Here is a 27,968-nt window from a genome sequence, read left to right on the forward strand (position 1 = left end):
CTTGCCATTAGTGGGTCATTTCCGTTACTCATTCTTCATAGGATATGTCTCTAAAAATATTGTGGAGTCACTAGATAAGGAAAAATTCAAAAAGATCCTCGAAAAGAAAACCTCATCATATCACTATAACATGTCTACTAATTCAACGAAAGGGATTTTATCCTAGACAACAATACCGTTTTGTTACCCTTAAAATCTGCACTTCACAGATAAGTCTAACCTTAAGTACAAACCCTAGCGAAACTTGAGGAAATCACCCATTGTCACCTCGGTGATCGTTCTCCTCACCTTAGGATGACACTTCTTTGGCAAAGGGGGAAATCCCTAAAGACAACCGGTCTGTTCTTTAAATGCTGAAATCATAACTAGACCTGCATGCTAGTAATATTTAGATTTTTAAGATATAAAGTGGGAAGCCAAACAGGATCTGGTGCTTTATCCATGGGTTACAGAGTGTAGGCAACAAATGGAACTTAAAAACAGATAAGGAACATGTGATAAAACCACCAAACAAGAAGTATTATCAATGAAGGATAGATCTGATTATTGATATAATTGTAAAGGCCATGCCAAATGCTCAACAAAGATGCAACATATCCATAAGCTTCTTGCAGCCACATAACATATCAAAAATAGGATTAAAGTAAATGAGACAACCTTTTATTGAATGAGCAACCCCTGAATATATCACATTTAACTTTCATCTCAATGAAGAGAAAAGGGTTTTGAGACCACACTTCACCTTGCTCTTCAGCAAAGCAGAGCCCTCTAATATAAGCAAAACAACCCTTTACATGAAGATATGGAAGCAATACATAAATGGCAGCATTAAATAAAAATGAGATCCGTGAGAAAAGAAGATAGAAGCTCTAATTCATCAAGTCCTTCCTCCCCTCACCTCCAATTAGGGGAATTTTCATCATCTCAAACTTTTGCTTCGATAGTGAGAGTTCTTCTCCTTGTATACCATCACATGGTATTGCATCAAATTATCTCATGAGTCATATTCAACAGTCAACTATTAATAATGTATAATAAACATCCTATATGGATTTCAACTCATCCTTCTTATGTTGGGTATTTAGTTAATTAACTACTGTTCATTACATTGGTATCAGAGACAAGTCTGATTCTATCTTTTAGCAACACCTTTTTCAGACTCTGTTTCATCTGTCTTTTGGCCACATACTTACTGAAGGAGGCAGTACATAATAAAGTGCACAATCATAAATAATCATACGTGATTTGAATAGGCATAAATGTTGAAACTCACCTTACGAGCTGCCTTGCTGAACTGGGCTGCAGCATTGCTTACTGCAAAAACTGTGTTATTGAGAAGACTCCTTGTGCCTTGTGCCATGCCTGTAACAATCCCACCTGGATTCTGGAAAAGAAAAGAAGTTTAAGAACACTAATTACGGACAAATCTCAAGATTTTAGTCAATAGAGGTGTCAAGCTAGAAGAAAACAGTAACCTGGACAATGCTTTTTGCAGGCACAGAGATAAAATCTCTAATACCAAACCCAAGACTTCTTGCAAAGCCCATTGGATTACCAAAGACTCCTACTGAACCAAGCACCTGGAAAATATTCAGATATTATTAGCAACATCTCTTTGTCCTCTGAAAATAAAATAGACAAATATAATAAGATTCCTTCCTTTTAAGGTCAGGCATTCTGTGAAATGCAATATCCTACAGAAACAATGCAAAAGCATGCAGGCATAATGAACAAATTTAACTTTTTCTTTCCATGTAATCTGTGTACTGAATATAGAACTCAACATGTGAAGCCCAGACAGTCCAACTGTTGGGTAAATTAGCATGAACTTCATATCAAATTAACACTAAAAGTGTACATCAGTTTGCATGCTGACTTGACCTTGATGTCATGCAAAAATTAAGAGTCTAATCCAGCACTACACATGCATTGGAAACAATGAAGCTTTTGCAAACACATTTTGGTTATTTGGGTGCAAAGTTGCAAACGTTGAAGGTTAAAACTTAAAAGACAAGGCCACAATCCAACTCAAAGGCAACATGAGTGCTGCTTTAGAATATAACACTGCTTCTTTAGGACAGATCTGGAACAGCATACTAATACAATGTCTTCTGTCCATCATTATCTCAAGCAGAGTCCAATCAAAGGTTTTACACATGTTCTGATACTATACTTGTGTAGATTTATTTCTTTATATTATTTTCAGTATTTCACTTGCACTCCTACATTGTATTCATACTGGTTGTACTCTTCAGTCCCATTGATGCACTTTTGTGGTCATTCGTTAAACATTAATATAATTATCATATCTTATTTTATCTTATCAACAGAGATCTGAACAGCATTTGCTCTGCATCATTGAATTCCCATCTCATGACAGAAGGTACTGCTACAAGTAAGTGAAAATACAACCAATACATATACATATTCCCTGTACCACACACTGTGTACAGCCCTTAAACATGCATGAAGAAGACTGACTGAAATAAGATCCAGTATTTATATTGGGTATTCCTTAAACAAGTAGAGTGCAGCCCTTAGATCCCCACAAATATAAGTTGGCCACTTCATACTTACGATTTTCTCACAGATCACTCAACCAAAATACCTAATGTATAGGTTGACCTAAGCAAAATTGTTGATGTGCAGGTCACTGCAAAAGGCCTTCTGAAGCAAGCTTTGTCCAAGTCAACAACGAATACATTCATATTTCTTTGTTTACCCTTCACAGCTTTATCCACAGGTAAAAGCTAGGTGCTGAAATTCCGGATGTAACCTAATTCAATAATAACAGAAATTTATATAATTGCAGCTCTTTTATAGCCTTGAACCTGCAAATTACCATTTTGTAATTTTTTGACAGGTTGAACGATGAGAAGACCAACAAAATAGCTCTTTGATGCTAACAGGGACACTAATCCTCAGCATCCTATTATCTATATTCTTCCTGCATATTCCATTTCCAACAGATGCTAATTTTTCAAGGGAACCATTCTTCCAGCACAGTCTACTCCTTCCTTGATAAAAGCCTCATATCCTTTAATAAGAATTGTTAACGTTATTAGCTTGGACAGGTGCTTCTACATAGGCTAGGTGTGAAACATGTAGAAGGTGTCAAATCCCCTCTTTAGGTGCTTGCTTGAGAGGAGTAAGTGATTATTATGATTAGTATACTAAGTTTACAATTGGAAAAGTACATTAATTATTTGAATAATGGAAGTTGACTAATAAACCAAGTTTCTAAGCATAATTAATTAAATTATTTGCATGACTTAGATCTAATCTCTATCGTTGATCTGCAGTGAGCCTTAGGATCTAATCCTAGCCATTGATCACTTCGTAGATTAGGGTTAAGGATTTGGCTTAATGAAATTATAAAATAAGACTAAGGGAGAGGTGAAAGATACATTGTGATTGAGAAAGCGATTTTCTCACGGAGTGAGAGACTCGAGGACTGAAGAGAAGCAAAACGTGTGCAGCAAGGAATTTTCAGAAGTGAAATTCAGGGAGGCCGAGTTTTTTGAGAGAAAGGACAAGTTTTTCGAGCATGCCAAAACCAATCAAGAGAAGCAGAGTTTTTCTAGCCAAGTTTGTGCAGAGGAGGGAGGCCAAGTTTCCTACTGCACAAGGAGCCATATAGGTGGAGGAGGAGTTCGATTTTTGCAGGTAGAGGAGCTGAGATTTCCAGGTCAGATTATTCCAGTGAGGGCGAATTTCCGGAGGGCTGAATTTCTCGAAGAGACTGAAATCCAGCTTCCAAATGTGTTGTATTTTCTATGTATTCTCTGTGGGTCAAGGCCCTAATTTTCCAGATTTAAGAGAGTGAAGGAGAATTTGTTTGGGAAGAATTTTCTGCTGTTCCTGTGATTGATTTTCATATTTTATTCTTGCTGTGTTTTTATATCTTAAGTTAAAAATACCGGTGTAATTATTTTCCATCAATTTTTAGAATTTTACTGAGCAAAAATATTTTTTGAGTATAAATTAATTGTTGAGGAAAAATAAATCAGACTTGGTAATAAAATTTAACACAGTATTAAAGCACTGGCAACTCTGAGGGGAAGAACAAACTGTCATAAAGTTTTACAGCAGGAAACTGTTATTTTTCAAGCAGTATATTTTCTGAGGTTTTGAGTATTTGAATTGGAGGTTTGCAAGGACGGTTGCAACAGGATTAAGGTTTGAAGACCGGTTGGAGGGTCCATCCAACTACAATCCTTGGAAGGAGAGGATAGCATTTGTGTTGGTGGAGAGTGGAATCTGGGAGTTTGTAGACCAATAACTCATCCCTCTGACAGATGCTTCACAATTGCCCATCCATAACCAAAATATGTGGAAGCCAAAGGAATCATTCTGAATGGGACGAAGGATCATATGACCCCTAATCTTTGCAGACAGAAATCAACCAAGGAAATGTGGTGTTGATTTTGGGTAGCATCGGATGTGCTCTAGCTCCGAAATTTTGTGGAAGGGCTAGAACACATGAGATCTCCAAGACCCAGAAATCGTTTCGAGAAATTCCACCCGGATGAGTTATTAAAATAATTAATATTTTTAATGGGTTCCTAAGTCTAAACTTAGGAAAATAAAAATATTAATGGGTATTAATAAGAATATGGGTGAAAAACTTCTAAGTGACGAGGATCAAGTCTGTTTTAATCTTAGCCATTGATTAGGGACTTAATCTCAGCCATTGATTCATCAACAAGAAAAGAATAAGAGGAGACTTTAGGGTCAGTTGGAGATACACCAATTTGATCAAATCAGTTCGATTTTTCTGGGGCGTGGTTTGCTGAGAAAATCGAACTAGTGATCTAAGTTGCAGTGAGGGGTAGAAGCAGAGAGTTGGATCTGAAAGGAGTTTCGAGCCAACGAGTACTAGGCAAAGAGGCAACAGTAGCATCAGAGAGGCAGCGCAGTGTTGACGCGGGCCAAGAGGGTCTCTTGCAGTAGCAGTGCAGGATAATCATTAGAAGTTCGATATTTTGTTGAAGAAGCGAGGTTCTGAGCCGAGAGGGCTGAACAACAGTCTTCCTCCAGCATATCGATCCAGCAGAAGGAGTGATGCAGTCTCCTAGAGGCAAGATGTTGGCCCAAGTAGAGATTGCGCTGGGATTTTCGCAATGTTGGCCGGAGTCAGGCCACTCAATGGATCAGTGGTGACTTGGACAACGAGGTAAACCCTCGTATGTATTTCTTGTTGGCGAGATTTCTCTGAAAGGTTAGTCAGTGTGAGAGGCAACCTATTGTACTTAGATTCTACTTGCTTAATAATACAAACCCTCTATCTGTTGCACGGTTTTCCCGCATTGGATTTTCCCGGGGACATGTTATCCAAAAATAACAGTGTCCCTTGTGTGTTTGTCTCATATTTGTTTCAGTTTATGATCTGTGTGTCAGTGTAGTCTGCAATAGTGTTTTTCATTAGTGTTCAAAATTTAAATAATTAAATAACTCGTTGAACGTAAAAACAAGTAGGAGATGATAAACCATTGGTTGCAGTAGGATTTCTGATGTGTAGATTCAGAAATTTTCACATATGGGAGGCTCTAACTAAGTTATATTAGAGTGACAATGCAAACAGGAAAATTGTGTTGAAGGAGAAGCTGAGAAACATTGAGATGTCCAAGTTGAATATAATTGCTATATATCTCACCAAGATCACATAGGTCTGAGATGAGTTGGTTGCAATTAGGGAGGCCGTGTCAGATGTAGAGATGGTGAGGGCAACCTTAAATGGCTTTTCCAGGCCATGGGCATCCTTTGTCAAAGGGATCATAGCACGTATGCACCTAACTAATTGGGAGAGGTTATCGGATGACTTTATATAGGAGGACGTTTGAGAGGAGTCTCTTCATGGGAGCCACTCTAAGGGTGATGATGAGTACCTTGACCTTTTCAGTCAGGCGAGGAATGGGAGGGGAAGAAGAGTACAACAGAAAGGAGTACCTCAGGACCGGGCGAGAATAAGGAAATTAGTAAATTCATGTGCTTTGCATGCCACAAATTTGGCCACTGTATGTTGATTTGTGGTAGCATCGGATGTGCTCTAGCCATGAAAATTGGTGGAGAGGCTAAGGCACATGAGATCTCCAAGACCCAGAAATCGTTTTGAGAAATTCCATCCAAATGAGGAGTTATTACAATAATTAATATTTTTAATGTGCTCTTAAGTCTAAACTTAGGAAAATAAAAATATTAATGGGTATTAATAAAGATAAGGATGGGAAGCTTCTAAGAGACGAGGATCAAATCTGTTTTAATCATAGCCGTTGATTAGAGACTTAATCTCAGTCATTGATTCGTCAACAAGAAAAGTATAAGAGAAGACTTCAGGGTCATTTGGAGATACACCAACAGATACTTAGGATCTCAAGGGAAACCGATTCTCAAAGGGAAGGAGATCGATTTCAGAGGGAGAGTTGCAGAGTGCAGGAAGAGGGGGGATTAGCAGCAGTCAGGGAGCTCAGAAGAAGTGACGTAGGGACTCTGAGAGACAGCGTAGAGGGAGACGCAGGGAGGAACCATAGTTGCACAGAGCCACGCAGGATGACACAGGGAGGGACCAAAGTTGTGAAAAGCCACGCAGAATGACGCAAGGCTGATGCAGTAGATAAAGGAAGCTCTCTAGGATGTCAAAAAGTCTCGGAGAAAAAGTCTCTAGTGTTTTCTCCCAATGTCTATGCAAATTTTTCTGTAAAAGCGATTGCTGCTGAAGATTAATAAAACCCTCCTCTGTTGCACCGATTTTCCCGCATTGGGTTTTTCCAGGGACAATTGTCCAAAAATAAGTGTTGATGTGATTGATTCTTGTGCATATATTTATTTCTGTATAATGATGTGATATCTGCAGTAGAATTAATTTTAATGTTTACTGAAGGGATTTCATAAATAACTTACTGGGAATAATAAGTAGGTGAAATAAATCAGTTACTACAGTAATAGAATTTTTCTTTAGAAATTTTCACATGGTATCATAGCAAAGATTCGGCGACGGGAAGGGAAAATCAATTATGGGTCAAGAGCATGATGCAGAGGCATCCACTCTAGGAGACTCGTGCAGATTTTCAGGACAATGCACAAGAGACAGAAATTACGATTATTCTATGTTGGCTTCCAAATTGGAAGAAGAAGTCGCTTGCATAGCAAGCTCTGTCTCTGAACAGCATTATACAACCCTTCCCTTTACCTTTAGTCCATACCACCTACCCACCAGAATACCTTGCACCCGTTAGCCTTATACTACTTGTTTATGAAATGAATGCTTAGTTGGTACAGCACTCTTTCTATGAACCTTTTACTCAGCCTTCCCCTTACTTAAGTAAGATATGACCTACTTCTCCTGGTTCTTTTGACTTGAACTGACTCACCAAACTAGTTATTGGACCGGCTGAGGGATTTGGTATATAAAAGTGGAGCTTCCTAGCATATTACAGGAATCCGAGAATGTTTTTCAGATTATCAGGAAGAAGGGATGAATTTTCAAATCACCATGGGGAATAAGGCAAAGTGTACTCCAGTAGGGAAAGGTACTATAGTTTTTCAAACACAAACAAGAGAGTGGTTTCGAGCTACCAATGTGTTGCATGTGCCAGGACTGGGAAAGAACTTATTTTCTGTATCTCAACTTCAAAGCAAGGGCTATGATGTTTTCTTCATTAAGGAAAAAGTATACGTCAAACACTCGAGTTGGAAAAAAAAAGGTCCAGATCGGAATCAGAAGTAACAGGTCGTACAGGTTGCAGCTAGAATCACCAATGGCACTGATAGGCAGTAATGGAGACAAGGATTTGATGAACTATGGCACAGAAGGATGGGACATTTGTAGCATGGGGCTCTGAGAATTCTCATAAAAACTATAATAGGAGTTCCAGATCTTAGCACTGAATGAGATGATGTATGCAGAGGGTGTGCTCTAGGCAAGTATGCCAAAGCAGTGTTTCCAAGAAGTAACAATAAGGCCAAGAGTGTACTAGGATTGATACACTCAGACATCTACGGACCGATGCCCACAAAATCTCTTAGTGGTGCCAAATACTTCATCACCTTCATCAATGACCATTCCAAGAAGACTTGGATGTACTTTCTGAAAACCAAAGATGAGGTTTTCGGTCGATTCAAAGAGTTCAAGGCTCTAATGGAGAATCTAACAGGAAAGAAGATAAAATTGTTGTGCTCAAACAATGGTGGAGAGTATGTTGACAAGGACTTCACTGATTTTTGCGCTAGGGAGGGCATCAGAAGAAAGTGCACAACTCCCTACAATCCGGAGTAGAATGGAGTAGCAGAAAGGAAGAACAGGACTATTGTGGAAGCAGCTAGGGCAATGATGTATGATTAGGATATGCCAAAATTCCTGTGGGCAAAAGCATGCAACATGACAGTCTATGTCCAGAATAGAACTCCTCATAGGGCATTGAGCAAGATTACTCCAGAGCAGGTCTTCACTAGGAAGGCACTTGAAGTTAGTCATTTCAGGATATTTGGGAGTTTAGCATATTGTCGTATACTTGAGGAGAAGAGGAAGAAGTTAGATCAAACTGCAAAGAAAGGATATCTTTTGGGATATAGCGAGAATGCTAAGGCATATAGAGTCTATCTTCCGGGGAGCAGGAAGGTAGTAGTTCAGCGAGATGTAAAGTTCATGGAGGATAGAGCTTTCAGAAAATCTCAAGAAATGCCTTCCGAGGAGCAGTCAAAAGATGAGTCATTGGTCAAACCACTTCAACCAGAAAGCTAGTACCAGAAATTCTCATTTAGAATAGGAGGAAACACAGGAAGAGGACGAGCTGACAGATGCACCTACTACTAGAGGAAGAACGAATCGGGAACTCCGACAGATTCTACGGGATGCAGAAGATTTCATTGGTGCACCCAGGAACAGTAAAAGGGAGCGAAGATAGCCAAACAGATACCAGGCCTTAGTAGCTCAGGTTGGGGAACCCTCCAGTTTTCAGGAGGCCGTTCAGCATCAAGTATGGGTGGATGCGATGGTGGAGGAATACAACTCTATAATGATGAATGATGTCTACGAAGCGGTGCCTAGGCCTTAGGACAAATCAATGGTAGGTTCAAGATGGATCTACAAGATCAAATATGCTGCAGACAGCAGTGTGGAGAAATACAAAGCCAAGTTTGTGGCTGAGGGGTATGCTCAGAAGGAAGGAATAGAGTACGAAGAGATCTTTGCCCCAGTAGCCAGGTATACATCTATTAGAATCGTGATATCTCTTGCAGTACAGATGGAGGTGGGAGATTCATCAGATGGATGTCAAGACGACATTCTTGAACGGGGTAATATAAGAGGAAGTATACATTGAAAATCCAGAAGGCTTTGAGACACATGAGAAGAAATCTCATGTATACAGATTGAAGAAACCCTTGTATGGGCTCAAACAGGCACCTAGAGCATGGTATGGTCGAATTGATGGCTACTTGTAGAAAATGGGGTTCGTCAAGAGTGATGCAGATCCCAATTTCTACTATCTAGTTGTAGAGAATGAGCCTCTAGTCCTAGTATTATATGTGGATGATCTCTTCCTGACAGGATCATCCAGGCTCATCAAGGACTGCATCAAGAATCTAGCAATAACATCAGACTGAGTGGGTTCACTGACGTAGATTGGGCTAGAAGTTCAGTAGATCGGAAAAGTACCACTGGGTACTGTTTCAACATTGGATCACGGATGACTTCCTGGTGCAGTAGGAAACATAAATCCATAGCTCTGAGCTTAGCTAAAGCAGAATATATGGCCGCTAGCACAACTTCTTGCAAAGCCATATGGCTTAGAAAATTGCTTGTAAACCTATTCAATAGAAGGATGGATGTGACCAGGTTCATGTGTCATAATCAGAGTTTCATCAAGCTCTCTGAGAATCCAGTGTTTCATGATCGGTCGAAGCACATTGATATTAGGTGTCACTTTGTCAAAGACTGTGTCCAACGAGGAGCAGTACAGTTGAGCTACACTCCTACAGGAGAACAGGTGGCAGACATCCTCACCAAGGCCCTAGGAAGAACTAAGTTCGTTTATTTCAGGGAGAAGATGGGGATGGTAAAGAATCCATTTTAGTAGCAGAAATGGATAAGTATCAAGTGATGCAGTGCAACAGTTAGTAGTGGCGATGTTATGGGCAGCATGATGCAGCAGATTGAGAGGGAGTTGCAGTACAGATGTAGCAGTGGCAGTAGCAGTGTCATGGGCAACAATACAGGAAGCAACAATGCAGATGATGTAAGGCAGCAGGCCAGACATCAGCACAGGTACCGGTGTGGAGGATCAGTGTGATGTTTCCAATGGTGAAGCATTAGTAGAGCACATTCCTCGCTAAGAGGGAGTGTTGATTTGTGGTAACATCAGATGTGCTCTAGCCATGAAAATTGGTGGAGAGGCTAAGGCACATGAAATCTCCAAGACCCATAAATCATTTTGAGAAATTCCATCCAGATGAGGAGTTATTAAAATAATTAATATTTTTAATGGGTTCCTAAGTCTAAATTTAGGAAAATAAAAATATTAATGGGTATTAATAAATATAAGGATGGGAAGCTTCTAAGAGACGAGGATCAAGTCTATTTTAATCTTAGTCATTGATTAGAGGCTTAATCTTGACCATTGATTCGTCAACAGGAAAAGTATAAGAGAAGACATGAAGGTCATTTGGAGATACACCAACAAATACTCAGTGCCAAAAGGGAAATCGATTCTCAAAGAGAAGGAGATTGATTTTAGAGGAAGAGTTGCAGGGTGGAGGATGAGGGGGTATTAGCAGCAGTCAGGGAGCTTAGAAGAAGTGACGCAGGGACTCTGAGAGACAACGCAGAGGGCGACGTAGATCAAAGAGATGTAGGGATGATGCAGAGAGGGACCAGAGCTGCGCAAAGCCACGCAGAATGACGCAATGCTAATGCAATAGAGAAAGGAAGCTCTCGAGGGTGTCATAAAGTCTCAGAGAAAAAGTCTCGGGTGTTTTCTCCCAGTGTCTATGTAAATTTTTCTGTAAAAGCGATTGCTACTGAAGATTAATAAAACCCCCCTCTGCTGCACCAGTTTTCCCGCATTGGGTTTTTCCAGGGACAATTGTCCAAAAATAATTGTGTTGATGTGATTGATTCTTGTGCATATATATATTTCTATATAATGATGTAATATCTACAGTAGAATTTATTTTAATGTTTACTGAAGGGATTTCATAAATAACTTATTGGGAATAATAAGTAGGTGAAATAAGTCAGTTACTGCAGTAATAGAATTTTTGTTTAGAAATTTTCACACTGTATAGGTCTATGTCCAAAAACAAAGGGGGCAGATGGGAAGACTCAGCAGCAGCTTCAACAAATACATAGGTGAGCGAATTTTCCAACAAATTTGAGAAGGAATTCTTGCTTGTATCTTGCCTCTCTCGCACCATAGCCAACGGTGTGTGGTCCATGGGCAGTGGTGCTTCCCATCACATGACAAGATCACATGATTTGGCCACCAATATTTTAGAACTAGACTCAAAGCTACATGTGGAGCTTAGCAACAATGCTAGGAGTGCAATAGAGAGGATTGGTACTATCCAATTTAAACTAGAGTTAGAGGAGCCTTTAGAGTTGATGGAGGTATTATTTGTTCCAAGATTGACCAAGAACCTTCTAGCAATCTCAGCTATGGAGGACAATGAGTATGAGGTGTTCGTCAAGGATGGACAAGTATTTGTCAGATTGAGAGATTCCAGTTCGAGCACAGGCTGAGTGATTGGGAGGAGAGAAGGGAACCTATATATGTTGAGGGGTCAGCCACTACGAGCATTAGTTCATGACAGTGACAACTTGTGCGAGTTGTGGCAATGGTGGATGGCACATTTGCATTGCATGGCTTTACCTATTTTACGAGAGATTGTCACTGGTCTTCCGAAGTTCAGCATGGAGCAGCAAAGTGTTTGCAAAGGGTGCGCTTTAGCCATGTATGCAAGATTGATTTCCCAAGCAGTGATTCCAGGTACAAAGAGTTGTTGGATCTAGTGCATTCAATTATGTGTTGTCTTAAGTCAAGGGGGTCCTAGAGTGGGACTATTATGTGACTTTTATTGATGACTGTTCCAGGGGGACATGGATCTACTTCATGAAGGCCAAATATGAAGACCTCACTTAGTTTCAGGAATTCAAAGCTCTCATGGAGAACCAGACAGGGAGGAAGGTAAAAGTCCTTAGATCAAATAATATTGGTGAGTATACCTCTAATGTGTTCAAGGAATTTTGCAGAGAGATAGGCATCAAGAAAGGGTTAATAGTTCATTACAACCCACACTGGAATGGGGTTGATGAAAGGAAAAACAGGGCTATCGTCAAGGCTGCTAAAGCCATAATTCATGATCAAGATCTACGTATGTTCTTGTGGTAGAAGCATGTAATACAGTAGTTTACATTGAAAACAAGGGTCCTCACAAGGTCTTGGGGGATAAGACTATTGAGGTGGTGTTGACAAAGTGAAACTAGAGGTGGGCCATTTACATATATTTCAGGTGTCCAATGTATATCCATGTACCATCAGAGAATAGGACAAAGTTGGAGCCCTCGAAATTGAAGGGTATTTTTGTTTGTTACTGGGTGTACATCCCATTGCAAGGTAAGATTGTGGTGAGCAGAGATGTAATATGAGGAGTATAGGACCTTGAGGAAGTCACATGAGACAAAACAAGCAGTGGCAAATGATCAGGAATGACAGGCTTTGAAGGTTGAGGAGAGGCCAACAGCACCAACAGCAAGTACTCAATCTTCACATTAGGAGGAGCATGAGGTACATTCTAATTTTGTTAATAGGAGTCTGAGATGGCTTGAGAAAACACTAGGAGATGCTTGGGAGCATGTTGAGGCTCCTAGGAACAATTTCAATGAGAGCATACCACTAAGACAATTTCCTAGTTACATGGCGCTCCTTAGCAACATCATTGGCTCTGAGCCTAGTAGTTATGAGGAGGCAACAAGCCAATAAGTTTGGAGAGATGCCATGATGGAGGAGTATGCCTCCATCATAAAGAATGATGTGTGGGACATTGTGTTGAGGTCGGAGGGGAAATCAGTAGTTAGTTCGAGAAGGATCTTTAAGATCAAACATGTTGCAGATGGCAGCATTGAGAAGTACAAGGCTAGGTTCATGGCAAGAGGGTTCTCTTAGAAGGTGGGAGTGGATTATGAGGAGACATTCGCTCTAATTGTTGGATACACTTCTATCAAGGTTGTTATATCTATTCCTTTAGAGACGGGGTGGAGGATACAATAGATAGACATGAAAATAACTTTCCCCAATGAGATTATTGAGGAGGAGGTGTACATTGAGTAGATGCAGGGATTTGAGGTGCATAGGAGAGAGTCAGATGTGTCCAAGTTGAAGGTGTTATATGGTCTCTATCAGGCACCTATGGCATGGTTCTCTAGGAATTATGGGTATCTTCTAGGTGTTAGTGTCAAATACTCACAGCAATCAAATGTACTCTTTCCATATTCTTCATAGAGTCTAAGGTCAAATTTTTATACTTTCAAAATAAAATTTGACATATCTCATGGTTGTCAAATGGTCACAAGTCATGGTCTAGTTGTCGTTGCTACTCCCTCCAGTGCATGCAAGGTCACCAAAAGCCATCATGGTCATGTCATCATTCCCTGCCCTAGGTCATCAAAAGAGTTAGTGGGTCATCATATAGGTCATGGTCTAGGATATACATTTGATGATCATCATATCAATCATCAATATCAAACAAGGGAGTCATGTAATTCATTTTTGTCATCGTCATGGGAGTCAGCAAATCATTTGCTATTCAAGTTATAATGTTGCAGTCAAATCATATCAGCCAAGTCATTTTGTCAAAAAGTACGCATGATATCGTTCAACCATTAAAGCCAAAAATTCGATTTTTCAAGTATAAAAGGGCATCAAAACATTTCAAAGTAATTTCATCCCTTCAAAAGTTCCAAGAGCTCCTCTCTACCATTGAGACACTCACCATACCCATGAACGCCTTGAAATTCAATCACCTCCGCTCTAGCTATCAGTTTGCTGCATTTCTGGAGGGCCTTGCTGTGCTTCTGGAGGTTGTTGGGCTTTTGATTGGGAGGCTAAAAGCAACCCAGAATAGGTTCATTCTTCATTTCAGTGTTTCATAGTGTCTTTCAACAAGTAAGTGGAGCCTTCACAAACCATAGATGCAGACAATTCCCTCACGAAATTGATTAAATTGCTTGCTTAGGGTTTTGTTGCGTTTCTGTTGCGCTTTTGAAATTCATGGTTTTTGGATCCTTCTCAAGAGAAACCCCCTTGTTTGTAAGCTTTCCTATCCCTAATTACCCTCATCAAACACTTTCGACCTTTTCCCCACACTCAAAATCACTCATTTTATTATTTTCCCTCACAACCCTAGCTAGTTGTTGCACTTCTAGCTTAGGATTGTGTTTTTCCCTTTTTCGCCCTCTTTTCTCACTCTTTTGGAGAAATTCCAATCCCATTACCTTCCTCACACATATCCCTAGCCCCCATAATTTCCTAAACAATTAACCTATCCTCCTTCCCCTTCATTCCCTCACCTCAAGTTGTTGTGTTTTCAGCGTTGTTTTGCAACTCGGTCCCCTTGCCCATTCTTGTTTGAAACTAGGGTTTTTGTCTAAAGTAAAGTCAAATCATGGAGAATGCCAGTGAAAGAAAGAAGTTTAACGGAGGACAAATATCAAGATATGAGGCAACTCATATGCAAGAGGTCAATGGATCAGAATTCATCATAAGATCATTTGAGTAGGACGGTTGCCTACGGTTTTGTCTAAAGGTGCAAGAGGTAGGTTATCATCAAGGTTTAACAAGCCTATTTGCCACGAATTTCAGGAAAGATCATGTTACCATAGCAGGGATTAACTTTTTAGTGTCAGCAGAGGTCACAGCATTAGCCACTACAATCCCTAATGAAGGTGAGATTTGGTTCAAGGGGATGGATTTAGACCTAGAGCACTACAAGATGTTCTTGAAGCCACAGTATAAAGAGTCTCCATCTCATATTTTTCCTAGCAGACAGTTGTTGGAGAACTATAGCCCTTTGATGAAGATTATCATGAAGTACTTCACTTGTGAGGGGAGATTTAGTAGGCTATATCGGTCTCATATCAGATTATTGATGCATTTCACTTCCATCAAGCCCCTAAACCTACCTAACTATATGTTTAGCAGTTTGGTGAACATGATTGAGAAGGTGCAATCCAAAGGAAGAAATCACCAAGCAAGTGTCTTCCATCATGCTCTAATCAAAGTAATATTCCTCCACCATCTGGCTTAGATCAATATGTCATGAGAAAGCTTCTTAGAGTCAGTTGCTCTTCTTCCTGTTTCAAGTCAGCGAAATAGTCAGAGCACTCCTTCACCACCCTCCAGGCCACAAGGAGTGGGATCCCCCAGCATGCCATTAGTGACAAAAACTCAGCCTAGAGCAGAGATTTCAAAGACCTACAAGAGAGGTAAGTGGTTGATTTTTGCTCTTGAGATAGAAGAGGAGATGCCTAAACCTAAACCTAGAACTAGGTCTCAGGCTAAGAGACCACCTAAGGACATTGTGGGTGAAGAAACACTTTAGATTGAAACCATGATGGAATCACCAAGAGACAAAGATGACTCACCTTTCCAACCACATGAAAAGGTGCCTCCAGAAAGAGAGATGGATAACCTAGCAGAACACCATGGAGATAAGGCAGCACAAGACACAATCAAGGAGAAAGTGGCACAGATCAAGGAGCTAAAAGATGACCTTGCCAATGCCAATTTCATGGTGGCTTTCTTTAAGTAAGAGAATAGACAATTGAGACTAAGCCTAGTGCAGCAAAACAAATCACAAAAAGACCCTCCATCATCTGGCAAAGCAGGTGTTTTGGCAGCAAAGGATAAAGGTAAAGCAATCATTGATGTGGAGCAGTTGGAAGAAAAGGACATCCAGGTACAACCAAGGAGACCTAAAACTAGAGCAATGGCAAGAAAGAAAAGCATGTAAAAGAGCCATCTCCTCCTCAAGCCCACAAAGACATAGGGGACACCATAGGTGCTGAACTTGAGAAAGACAAGGAATATTCACTTGAGAGGGTAAATGACCACTTGGAGAAGCTACTGTATAAAGCAAACAAGGATACCAAAATGCAAAGAAATATGGCAAGACACTACTATGCTAGAAACACGATTTGCAAAATTAGGGTTAAAAATATCAAGAACAAACTTAAAAGAGCCCTAAAGAAACTCAAGAAGAGGGATAACCTTCACCTCTTGGCAGATGCATCTTTGGTAGTTTGAACACAGGGCAAAAAGCAAAAGAAAGGAGGCAATTTTTTTAAAATTTTGAGTTTTTGATGCACACAAGGAAAGTAGTCTACAAAAACGTAGCAACTACTTGCTGTGCTTTTTCTTAGGAGGTCCAAATGCATAATTTCAAGCATGTGGAGGTAGCTTAAGGTATAAGGATGTCAGAAAAGTACTTTGGCACACTTGAAAAGTCTTAAATTTTCAGTAAATGGTCAAAAAGTGCCAAATTTTCACCTTTCTGCCACTTTTTCAGGGCACTCGCTGTGCTTTTGGACAGTTTGTCTTCAAGTCAATTTTGAAAGGGTTATATGGAGGTTTTTGCTTGGCTCAATGACTCCATGGTGTAGAGGACATCTTCAGCTTTCCATCCATGCCTTTTGCAGCAGAAAACTCATCCTATAAGACCTCCAAATCATCATCCAAAGTGTTGTTGCACTTTTGCAAATATTTGTTGCGCTTCTGAGAATTAAGTGATTTTACTGCATGTAAATGGTAAAGGTCAAATAGGGTTGATGTAAATGATTGTAACTTGAACTTATCTGATGTAAATGAGTGTATTAGGTGTTACCATTGTAAAAAACCTTGTGATAAATGCTTTGAGAATCAGTTAGTTTAAAAGGGGAAGTGGTTTCTAACTACCCTAGTTTTTGGTTGTGGTTAGAGAATATCAAGTAATCAGTTCCTATGAAGGAGGATTCGACCCCTTAGAGGGGAAATGTTGTTTTTCATCTATATGTAGCAATGTTGCACACATCGCGATCGGGATTTAATCGGCGCCGGGAAAAAATCGGAAAAATCGTTAAAATCGGGAAAAAATCGGGAAAAAATCGGAAAAAATCGTTTGGCACAAAAATATTCATTTTTTTTCATTTTTTTTCAATTTTTTTAATATCTAAACCATCTACAACATAAAATAAATACATTGACACATAAATATGATAAAAAAACTAATATATAAGATGTTCAATATCATTTCTAGCGCTAAAATCACACATAACATTGAATCATGTCCTGAATAGTAAGTCCTGAGTCCCAAGTCCAACTCAGCCTCAAAATATCAACAAAAAATATGATAATGTATCTCATCATGTCATAATGTCATATACAATAAAATGAAAGTCTAATCCTATTGATTTCCTCTGCCCCTCTTGCGAGAATATGGCACAGCTTTCTCTTTCCCTCTAGATGTAGAAGCTGGTGCCTGTGGTGGTGGAAATGGCAGTGGAGTCTGACGTGCTCTAGAAGCTGAAGAACTAGTAGTAGCAGCTACAAGAGGCTGAGGTGGACGGAGACCACGTCCTCTACTGGTGGTAGTGGTAGCCCGGGTAGCCCGGGTAGGCGGTGTCACCTCCTCCTCCTGCTCCTCCAACTCCTCCTCCTCCTGCTCCTGCTCCTGCTCCTGCTCCTCCTCCTCCTCCTCCTCCTCCCCCTCCTCCTCCCCCTCATCCTGCACTAACCAATCCTCAGTGGGATCCATGAGAGGCCTCTCGGTCTCAACCCTCCATTCAGCAGTGGTGTCAATCCCATCCAATGAGATGGCTTCCGTATCAGGTGTCTTCTCTAGTTGTTTCACCCACAATCGAAGATTGTAGTAGACATAGACCATGTCATTAAGTCTATGGGACTCCAACCTGTACAAAGTTCATGAAATAATAAATTAATAATTAATATTATAAAAAAAATATTGTTTAAAACTTTAATGAATTCAAAAATTTATTTGGAAATTTGCAATATTTTAAATGTTTAAGTGTTAACCTATTGCGCTTCTTGTTGTGTATTTTTTCAAATACACTCCAATTGCGCTCACATCCCGAGGAGCTGCATGTTTGGCTGAGGATGCGCACGGCAAGATTTTGCAAAAGGGGTACTCTGCCACCATACATCTTCCACCATGCGTCTACAACAAAATTACAAAGAAAATTTTAAATAAACATAAGAAAAAAATGGAATTTGAAGAAACAATGAAATTTGAAACAAAGTTACAAAGTACATACTACAAACTAAAAAATACCTGGGATTTTAACCGTCCTATCATTGATAGCCATCTCAAAGCCAAATGTGCCACCTGACAACTTATATTGCTCAATTTGTCTAGAGACCTCCATACGTTCTTCTGGAGTTTTCACCATCTTCTGGACACAGGTTAATAATCCTTCCACGACCTCAACATCAAAATTAAACCCACATGCATAAGAAAATGCAGGGTTCAGGAAAAGGCCAGCAGCATGAATGGGACGATGGAGTGTGTTGTTCCATCGCTCATCAATGACCTTCCATAGAAGGAGTTGTCTCTGGAACCCATCATCTCCCTTGTCATCATAGTAGGACCGAATGGCTTCTTTGGCCCTATCCATGGCTTCATACAAATAGCCCATTGCGGGCTTCTCACCATCTACCAACCGAAGAACCTTTACCAAAGGTTCTGTGACAGCGCACACCTCCTGCACTCCCGCCCAGAAGTCTTCTTGGTATGAAACAAGTCTGCAGACGGCCTCTCCTTCTGGTTTGCGGCTCATTGGCGAAGAACGCCACTCCTCTGAAACAAACATTCTCTTCAAATCCCACATAGAATTCAAGAGGGATTGAAGAGATATGAAACTCGTCGCAAACCGTGTAATGGCGGGGCGCACCAACTCTTTGTTGTTGGTGCATTTTCTCATCAAGCTAAGCACAGATGTGTGATTGTAAATAAATTTTGTGATGGTTTTTGATGAGTCAACAGCCTCTTTGACAAAGGGAATTTTCCCTATGTCCTCTAACATCAAATCAATACAATGGGCAGCACAAGGTGTCCAAAATAAAGTAGGATGCCTGTCCATAAGCAATCTACCAGCAGCAACATAATTTGCAGCGTTGTCCGTTATGACTTGGACAACATTTTCTGCACCCACCTCCAAAATAAACACATCCAGCAAATCACATAAATTTTTTGCATCTTTGATTTGATGAGTTGCATCAACAGATTTGATAAACATAGTCCCCAAGGGACAACTAACCAAGAAGTTTATAAGGGTTCTCCCCTTTTGGTCAGTCCAACCATCTGACATAACAGTGCATCCTGTTTGTGCCCATGATGCCCTAAAATCCTCCAATCTTTGGGTGCAGTCACGCTTTTCATCTTGAAGAAGCCGGCCTCTGAAATCATGAAGAGAAGGGAGTTTGTACCCCGGGCCAACACTGGCAACAGCATCAAGAGTAGGTTGGAAAAATGGATTATTCCTTATAATGCTGAAAGGAATATCACTCCAGAGGAGAAATTTTGTCATCAACTTGTCAGCTTTTTCTTTTTCAGTTCTTTTCATCATTGAACCGATAGTTGGTTGTGAACCAGGTGTGGTTCGAGGAACAAAATATGATGATGCAGCAAACGGATTGACTGACGCTGCAGTAGAACCTGTGCCACTTGGCCCACTTCCTTCAACTGACCTTCTTAGTTGCCTTTTGAGTTCTTCTTTGGCGTCTCTAGTGTGCTCTAATTCTCCCAATGCTCTCATGGCTTTTTGGATAATTTCAGCATTTGTCTTTAGACAGGGCCCCACATCACGTCCAGGGATTTGTGCAAGGTGGAACTTCAACCTGTACACCCCCCCGAATATTTCCTTTCCACACAACTTGCAAATCAAGTTTTGTCTATCATTCGGAGTTTTAGGGTCACCATATTCCCAGAAAGGATCCAATTTCCTTGGCATGTTTGTTTTTGAATTTTGAATTTGCAAACCTATGGAAAAATAAGGATTAGGAAATAGGAATTTAGGATTACATAAATGATAATAGTAAATAGTAAATACAAATTACAATTTAGCATTTGCAAAATTACAAGCTAATTATTTCCAAAATCCCAATTTGAATTTCTAAACCCAAAAAACAATGAAAAATCAAAAAAAATAAACAATGTTTAAAGAAAATGAGAAAATAAAAATCAAAAATTGGTTCTCATAGTCATAACAAATAACCCATCCCAAATCAATGAAAAATTTCTAAAAATTCTTTAAAAACAATGAAAAACAAAGTTTTTAGAGAACCAAAACAAAAAAAAATTAATCTACATACCTGGTTTATGGACAAATTCGCGATCTTGGCTTGGATTCCTCCTAAAATCGGCTCCCACAAGCGACGGCAACCCTCTCCCTCCCTTCTTCTCCTTCTCCTCCTTCTCCTCCGCGGCGGACTGCTGAATGAATAAACAAAAAATCGATTTTACATATAAAACCCCCGCTGCCCGCGCCTCCCGCGATTTTTTCCTTAAAAATCGCGATTTTTTCGATAAAAATCGTTAAAAAAAATTTCCGCCGATTTTTTGGATAAAAATCGCGATTTGAATCGGCATTTTGAAAAAATCGCGATTTTCCGATTTTATCGCGATTAAATCGCGATGTGTGCAACACTGATATGTAGTCACAATTAAGTCAAAGAGAGGGTTGGATATTGGAAGCTCATACTTTTGAACTAGTGTACTTGATATTGGCAAAAATAATATACAGTTGCAGCGTTTTTTATGGGATTCATGTGTTGTGCTCAGTGGCATTGTTTTCTCCAGTGTTTCTTATGCATTTGATTTTTAAATATTTTTGGGCAACCATCTATGTTTCTTCTCATGATTATCTCTTAAGTTGTTAAGCAGAATACATTGTCTTGAATGCTCTGTTTTGTCTGAGATTTTCATACAAGTGTTTTCATCCTATGAAATAAATGAATTCATAAATGTATGCTCATTTTTCTCCTTCTTTGCTCATTACCATACTACAATCACAAACCATTTTCATCACTGATTACACCTACCTTGCCTCATTCTATGTCTACAACTGATGTTCTGACCTACTTGGCCTAGTTCCTAGACCATGTGCTTATTATCCAGAAAACCCTAATCAAAACCCTACTAAGCTAATACCTAGCCTAAAACCCTCATATTCTACAGTCACTTCCATTGACTGTGAGGTTGATTTAGAGAGATCCCTCTCTAATTTGGCAGGGCTAGCTGCCAAGTCCAAAGTTGGTTTGTGGTTACCTCTTTGGTTTCCTTTCTCAGCCTTGGGGAAACTAAGGAGTGCTAACATTTTGGCATTGTTGCCAGGGATCGAGATGAAAGGTTTCATCTTCTCCAAGAAAGACAGTTCAGGTTGCAAATCTGATTGTTGGTGGTGGACAGTGATCAGACACATGAAGGCTGAAATCATTCACTTAGTGACTCCAAATCAGTTTCAAATTTGATCCAAAGACTCCACTAGAGGATGAACCTTGCCAACAGAAACATGATAAGACAATATGGAAAGATCAGGTATTCAAGTTGGAATTTCATCCAAGACATAATATGCTTTATTGTTAATTATTTCTTCTCTTTTCCTGAGAATGTCAAGAAGGTTTTCCAAAGTATACTATATTTGAGAAAGGATCACAGACCTGCATTTGATTCCTTTCCTTTGAAAATTGTGAATCCAAATTCTCTTTACGTCTTTTATCTTGGTCAAGACCTTTCTTCTGAAACTTAAGTTGATAATATTCAATTTGATGAGCCTCAAGAGATCAAGACTAATCTTACAGCTTTTGTACATACTCCTATACCTTGTAAAATTCCAGATAGATACAAGCCTCTCATCTTACCTCCTATACTCCATGATTTCCCTAAAAATTATTATAAATATCTTCCCAGGTTTGATGGAGAATATGGTAACATCACTACTGAAAAACACATTCAGAGTTTTGAAAATTTTCTCAACCTTTTTGAGGTTGAAGAAGATGATGTCAACATCAGGATTTTTGCTCTATCTTTGCAAGGCAAAGCCAAGAAATGGTTCAAAAACTTGCCAACTACAAGCATTTTCGATTTCCATCAATTTGTGCAAGTCTTCCTTGATAAATGGGTGATCAAGAGGAATCCTTTTCTAATTTTAGAAGAATATAATCATTTGAAAAGATAGCCAGGAGAAACAGTGCAACACTTTTCTGCCAGGTTCAATCAAGTATACTATTCAATGCCTGCTAATATAAAACCACCTCTTGGTTTAGCTCTCTTACACTACTCGGATGCCTTTGATCTGGAAATGGCGTTTCAATTGAGAGAAAGGAGCACTACAACACTCGAAGAAATGCAGGACAGTGCAATAAATGTTGAAGCTAATTTGTTGGTCAGAGTTGAAGGAAGAAGAGAGGGAGAACATAGAGAAGGAGCACCTGACATCTTCAAAAGTGAAACTTGACATTTTGGTAAGCACAATGGAAGAAATGATGCAAAAGATCATCATGAGAGATGAACTTGCTGTTCAAAAACACCATGTCCCACTTATTGCAGAAGAAGAAAAGGTTATTGGTCCTAATCATTTTGTTGCTAATCCTTGTTACCATAGATCAGAACCATGTTACTTGGGAGCGGGAGCGGGAGCGAAAACGGGAGCGGGAGCGACCATTTTCAGAAGCTCCCGGTTTGGGAGCGAATCCGGGAGCGATTTTTTAAAAATATATATATATATATATATATATATATATATATATATATATATTTTATATTTTTTAATTTTTGATACATATATGTCAACAAAAACATGTAGAATGATGAATTAGACATAAAAAACATAAAAAAACATAGATTGATCATTGAACCATATCACATCAATCATCTAGAAATTATAATCGTCATCAACCATGTCCACAAGTTAGTAAAATACATATTACAACTGCAACATATTGAGTCTTATAAATCATGATTCATCAAATTCAATATTAAAGTTTCAACTTCAAGCTTTCAGAATTGAAAATTCAATAACATTTATCATCATTGATCACCAAAGTTGTACTTGTAAGCTAAGTTTAACCATTACAAGAAGTAATATCGAAGATATTTCTAAGTCCTAACTTCTAACTGTTAACATGATATGAAATGTTAAAAATTTATAAAATGAAACATGAATAATGAGATGAAATGAAACAACTTTAGTCTTTCATAAAGCATCATATTCATAATTCACAATCATTACCAACGAGTTATAATTGCCAAGGCCCAACTTCAAACTTCAAATTTTCATTGTCACAGTGATATAATGTTTACAAAAAATATCATTATGATATGAAAGAGTCAAGAATCAAGAGTCAAGGATTCAAAACTCAACAGTTATGAAAACTAAAGTCTAATAGAAACTAAAAAAGACAAGTAAATTGTAAATCTACATGTGGCCCTTGCCACGAGAGTCTCCAGGAGTATAAGCAGGTCGTGGTGGTCTTCTAGGAGTCTCCCGCACAGACCGACGACCAGAACTAGAACCTCCACGCGAGGGTGTAGATGGAAGTGGCGACAGCAAAGGAACAAGACTCGGACCTCGAGCACTGCTACTGGATGGTGGAGGTGGAGGTGGAGGTGGCATGGCTGCTGCTTCATTTTCATCCCTTACAAGTTCCTCTTCTAGTTCTTCAATATGTACAATGCCATCCTCCAAATTGTCATCCTCTGGGTGATTGTCCCAAATTTTATATGTGGGATCCTCATTAGCCCGATCACAGTAATGACTCAACAACCTCAAGTTGTAGTGCACATAAACCAAGCTTTCTGCTCGGCTTTCATTGAGTCTGTTTCTTTTCACATTATGTATATAACTGTAGGTGCTCCAACACCTCTCTGCAGAAGAAGAATTTACAACCTGTGAAAGAACTTTTTTTGCCAATTTTGGCAAAAGTCCGTGGCCGCCATATGTTTCCCACCATGTGAGAGAATCAAATTTATCTTTGTCGTCCATTGCATGGAAGTTACCATACAAACCAGTGCCATTGAAGTATCTGCCTATTTCAAGGCGCACAGCTGCACATTCCTCCCTGTCAGGTACCAACTTTTCTAATGCTTCCAAATATCCTTTAGTTACCTCTTGATCTAAATGGGGTTTGGTCCTAACCCCACCCCCTGCTGCAGGTTGGCCCAACCAAGATGTAGAGTAGTATTTTGGCGTAAGGATATACGCCAAGCAATGTAGTGGAAGGTTAAGCCTATTCCACCGTTCACACACACAATCATGAATCAGTTTGTACAAGTTGGGATCTCTATTATGAACAATGTCTTTTATTTCCCCGAACATGGTATCCATTTGCTCATACACCTCGCCAATCACTGGTTTGTCTGTATCTGCAAACCGAATCATGTGATAAATTGGCTTGGTGAAATCCAATACCTGCCTCACACTTGTCCAAAACTGCCCATCAAGAGCGGCCTCCTCCACCATTTCAAAACCTGCCATGTCAGCTACATTTGTAGCCCTTTCCTTTAACACCTGCCAATGTGGACTTGATACCATGCTAGCTAATGCCTCTCTTACCTTCAAAAGGCGCCTGAAGGTGAGGTAATAGCTACCAAATCTAGTCCTCGAAATCTTCAGCAACTCCAATCTCGAGTGACTGCGGAAAAGGCCATGGGTATTGCTATGATTTGTAATAAATTTTATCATTTGTTTTCCTTTCTTGTACAAATTACCAATCCATTGGTATTGTTCATTTTTGTTTTTGACAATATCATGCAACAGAAAGTTCAATGTGTGAACCAAACATCCAGACCAAAATATGTTCGGGTATTTATCCTCAATAATTGCTCCCGCTGCCTTACAATTAGGAGCATTATCAATGATGACTTGGATGACATTGTATGGGCCAATACGCTCAATTGTTTCAAGTAATGCTTCTGCAATGTTGATGGCGATCTTGAACTTGTCTGAGTAATCATGTGCAGCTAGAAAGATGGGACCACTAACAGACACAGCAAGAACACTTATCAATGGCTTGCCTTTTACATTTGTCCATCCATCAGATACAATGGACACCCCATGGTCAGTCCAAGAACTTGTCATTTTATTCAAAGAATGTGATATTTTTGCTTTTTCATGATCAAGGCCAACGGTTCTTGCCTTGTCATACCCAGGGCTCTTGTGTCCTTTAGGGGCATCATTTATGGCAGAAATCATTTCGTGCCAATAAGGTGAGTGTAGAACATTGAATGGTATCCCACATGCATAGAGAAACCTGTAAACTTTTGAATCCACATCATTCCTACACCCCTCATCAAGGAAATCTGATATGGTTCTACGCCTTAAAGATGATGACCCTATGCCTCCATGTCCATATCCACTGCCTTGGGAGGATGCTGAAGGAGTTCTTTGTGATTGTGAGCTTGGTTCAAAGAAACCCCTTGATTTTTTTTTCTGTATTGGGCTTCCTCCTCTTCCCTTATGTATTTGGCTCTATCTGCTGTTGACACCACTGTACAAGTTTTGATTCCTATTTGTTTCTCTCCATCCCATGGCCTTTTCCCGCAGAGGTGTCTTCTAGCACGGGTGTATGAACCTGTGTAATCAGTGTTGCAATGGGGGCAATGAAATTTAGTGGTTCCACCCCCTCTCCCTGTTTCAGCCCTGTGAACATATTTCCACAATGGAGTTTGGTCTTGTTTAGTTTTTTGAGGGTCATGTTCACCCTCCTCCAGCTCCTCCTCACTGGGGTTTTCACCCATTTGACTTTCTCCGGCTTCTTCATCCCCCTCTTCAGTTTGGGGCCCCCTCCGTTTCCTACTCTCCAGCACCATAATAACCATTAAAGGGACCAGGAAGAGGAAAATGCCAATAAATATAGCCAGGTCCATGGTGTTTGATGTTTGTAGGGTTTTGATTCTTGAATCTGCAAATTAATTTAATTTATTGGGATTAATTAATTTAATTTATTAATTTAATTTAAATACATGATCTTTAAACTCAAACAACTAAATTAAATTAACTAAATTAACTACCTAACCAGCTAAACTAACTAAATTACTAAGTTACTTACCTCTGCAGGCTTGCTCCTCGCTCCTTGGCACTTGCTCCTTGCTCCTCAGCACTTGCTCTTCGCTCCTTTGCTCTTGCTCCAGCTCAAGCTCAATGAAGTTATAATGAATTTTTTTTGGCCCATTGGGCTTATAAAACTAAAAAAAATTTCTAAATTTTTTTTTTTTTTTTTTTTTCGAGTCCGGCGGATTTTTTTTCCGCTGAACTGCTCTCGGCCCGGCTCCAATCGCTCCCGGAGCGATTTTCAATGTCCGGGAGCGATCAGGGAGCAATCGCTCCCTGATCGCTCCTGGGCATTAAAAATCGCTCCAGGAGCGCCGGAGCGATCGCTCCCTGTGTTGCTCCCTAACAGACCAAGGAGCGCAAATTTTTTTAAGGGAGCGCGCTCCCAAAAATCGCTCCCATCCGAGAGCGATTTTGGGAGCGCGCTCCCGAGCCGCTCCCGCCCGGAGCGCGATTCGGGAGCGGGTTCGGGGGGGGGCGCTCCCCCGCAACACTGCATTGAGCCAAACAAAAACCTCCATATAACCCTTTCAAAATTGACTTGAAGACAAACTATCCAAAAACGCAGTGAGTGCCCTGAAAAGGTGGTAGAAAGGTGAAAATTTGGCACTTTTTGACCATTTACTAAAAATTTAAGACTTTTCAAGTGTTCCAAAGTACTTTTATGACATCCTTATGCCTTGAGCTACCTCCACATGCTTGAAATTATGCATTTGGACCTCCTGAGGAAAAGCGCAGCAAGTACTCGCTGCGTTTCTATAGACTACTTTTCCCTGTGTGCATCAAAAACTCAAAATTTTCAAAAATTTACCTTGTTTCTTTGCTTTCTGCCTTGTGTTCAAACTACCAAAGATGCATCTGCCAAGAGGTCAAGGTTATCCCTCTTCTTGAGTTTCTTTAGGGCTTTTTTCAGTTTGTTCTTCATGTTTTTAACCCTATTTTTGCAAATCATGTTTCTAGCAGAGTAGTATTTTGCCATATTTCTTTGCATTTTGGTATCCCTGTTTGCTTTATACAGTAGCTTCTCCAAGTGGTCATTTACCCTCTCAAGTGAATATTCCTTGTCTTTCTCAAGTTCAGCAGCTATGGTGTCACCTATGTCTTTGTGGGCTTGAGGAGGAGATGGCTCTTTTACATGATTTTCCTTTCTTGCCACTGCTCTAGTTTTGGGTCTCCTTGGCTGTACCTGGATGTCCTTTTCTTCCAACTGCTCCACATCAATGATTGCTTTACCTTTATCCTTTGCTGCCAAAACACCTGCTTTGCTAGATGATGAAGGGTCTTCTTGTGATTTGTTTTGTTGCACTAGGCTTAGTTTTAATTTTCTATTCTATTGCTTTAAGAAAGCCACCATGAAATTGGCTTTGGCAAGGTCATCTTTTAGCTCCCTGATCTGTGCCTCTTTCTCCTTGATTGTGTCATCTGCTGCCTTATCTCCATGGTGTTCTGCTAGGTCAACTATCTCTCTTTCAGGAGGCACCTCTTAGTGAGTATGGAAAGGTGGGTCATCTCTGTCTCTAGGTGATTCCATCATGGTTTCAATTTGAATTGTTTCTTCACCCACAACGTCCTTAGGTAGTCTCTTAGCCTGAGACGTAGTTCTAGGTTTAGATTTAGGCATCTCCTCTTCTATCTCAAGAGAAAAAATCAACCACTTACCTCTCTTGTAGGTATTTGAAATCTCTGTTCTAGTCTGAGTTTTGTCACTGATGACATGCTGGATGATCGCAGTCCTTGTGGCCTGGAGGGTGGTGAAGGAGTGCTCTGACTATTTGGCTGATTTGAAACAGGAGGAAGAGCAGCTGACTCTAAGAAGCTTTCCCATGACATATTGATCTGAGCTAGATGGTGGAGGACTATTACTTTGATTAGA

General features: G+C 39.9%; 2 protein-coding genes across 2 annotated transcripts in view; both read right to left on the minus strand.

The window, feature by feature from the left end:
* The window catches only part of LOC149248834 (uncharacterized), a 265,848-nt gene that overhangs the window by 50,760 nt on the left and 187,120 nt on the right, over positions 1–27,968 (minus strand). Inside the window, exons 26-27 of the mRNA XM_089451173.1 lie at positions 1,476–1,580; positions 1,274–1,384 (exon numbers count right to left, since the gene is read on the minus strand). Coding sequence (XP_089307299.1) covers positions 1,274–1,384; positions 1,476–1,580 — 216 coding nt within the window. The remainder of the gene's footprint in view (positions 1–1,273; positions 1,385–1,475; positions 1,581–27,968) is intronic.
* Positions 17,244–27,925, minus strand: LOC149248835 (uncharacterized). The gene is made up of 4 exons (XM_089457546.1): positions 27,755–27,925; positions 18,319–19,198; positions 18,063–18,204; positions 17,244–17,938 (listed from the first exon to the last, which is right to left on the minus strand). The coding sequence occupies exons 1-4, from the start codon at positions 27,923–27,925 to the stop codon at positions 17,434–17,436; spliced, it is 1,698 nt and encodes a 565-aa protein (XP_089313672.1). The 3' UTR covers positions 17,244–17,433.

This window comes from Pinus tabuliformis, chromosome 7 (assembly GCF_031772625.1).
Source record: "Pinus tabuliformis cultivar Carrire ecotype Pingquan chromosome 7, CPIR1, whole genome shotgun sequence".
Taxonomy (NCBI): Eukaryota; Viridiplantae; Streptophyta; class Pinopsida; order Pinales; family Pinaceae; genus Pinus; species Pinus tabuliformis.

What these genes read in the sequence shown, in the direction of transcription:
- LOC149248835 (XM_089457546.1), bottom strand. Translation starts at nt 27,925, where the DNA reads ATGTCATGGGAAAGCTTCTTAGAGTCAGCTGCTCTTCCTCCTGTTTCA. An exon ending in TAGGACGGTTAAAATCCCAG is followed by an intron (nt 18,205 to 18,318) that starts GTATTTTTTAGT and finishes ATTTTGTTGTAG; the next exon opens with ACGCATGGTGGAAGATGTAT. An exon ending in CACAACAAGAAGCGCAATAG is followed by an intron (nt 17,939 to 18,062) that starts GTTAACACTTAA and finishes AACTTTGTACAG; the next exon opens with GTTGGAGTCCCATAGACTTA.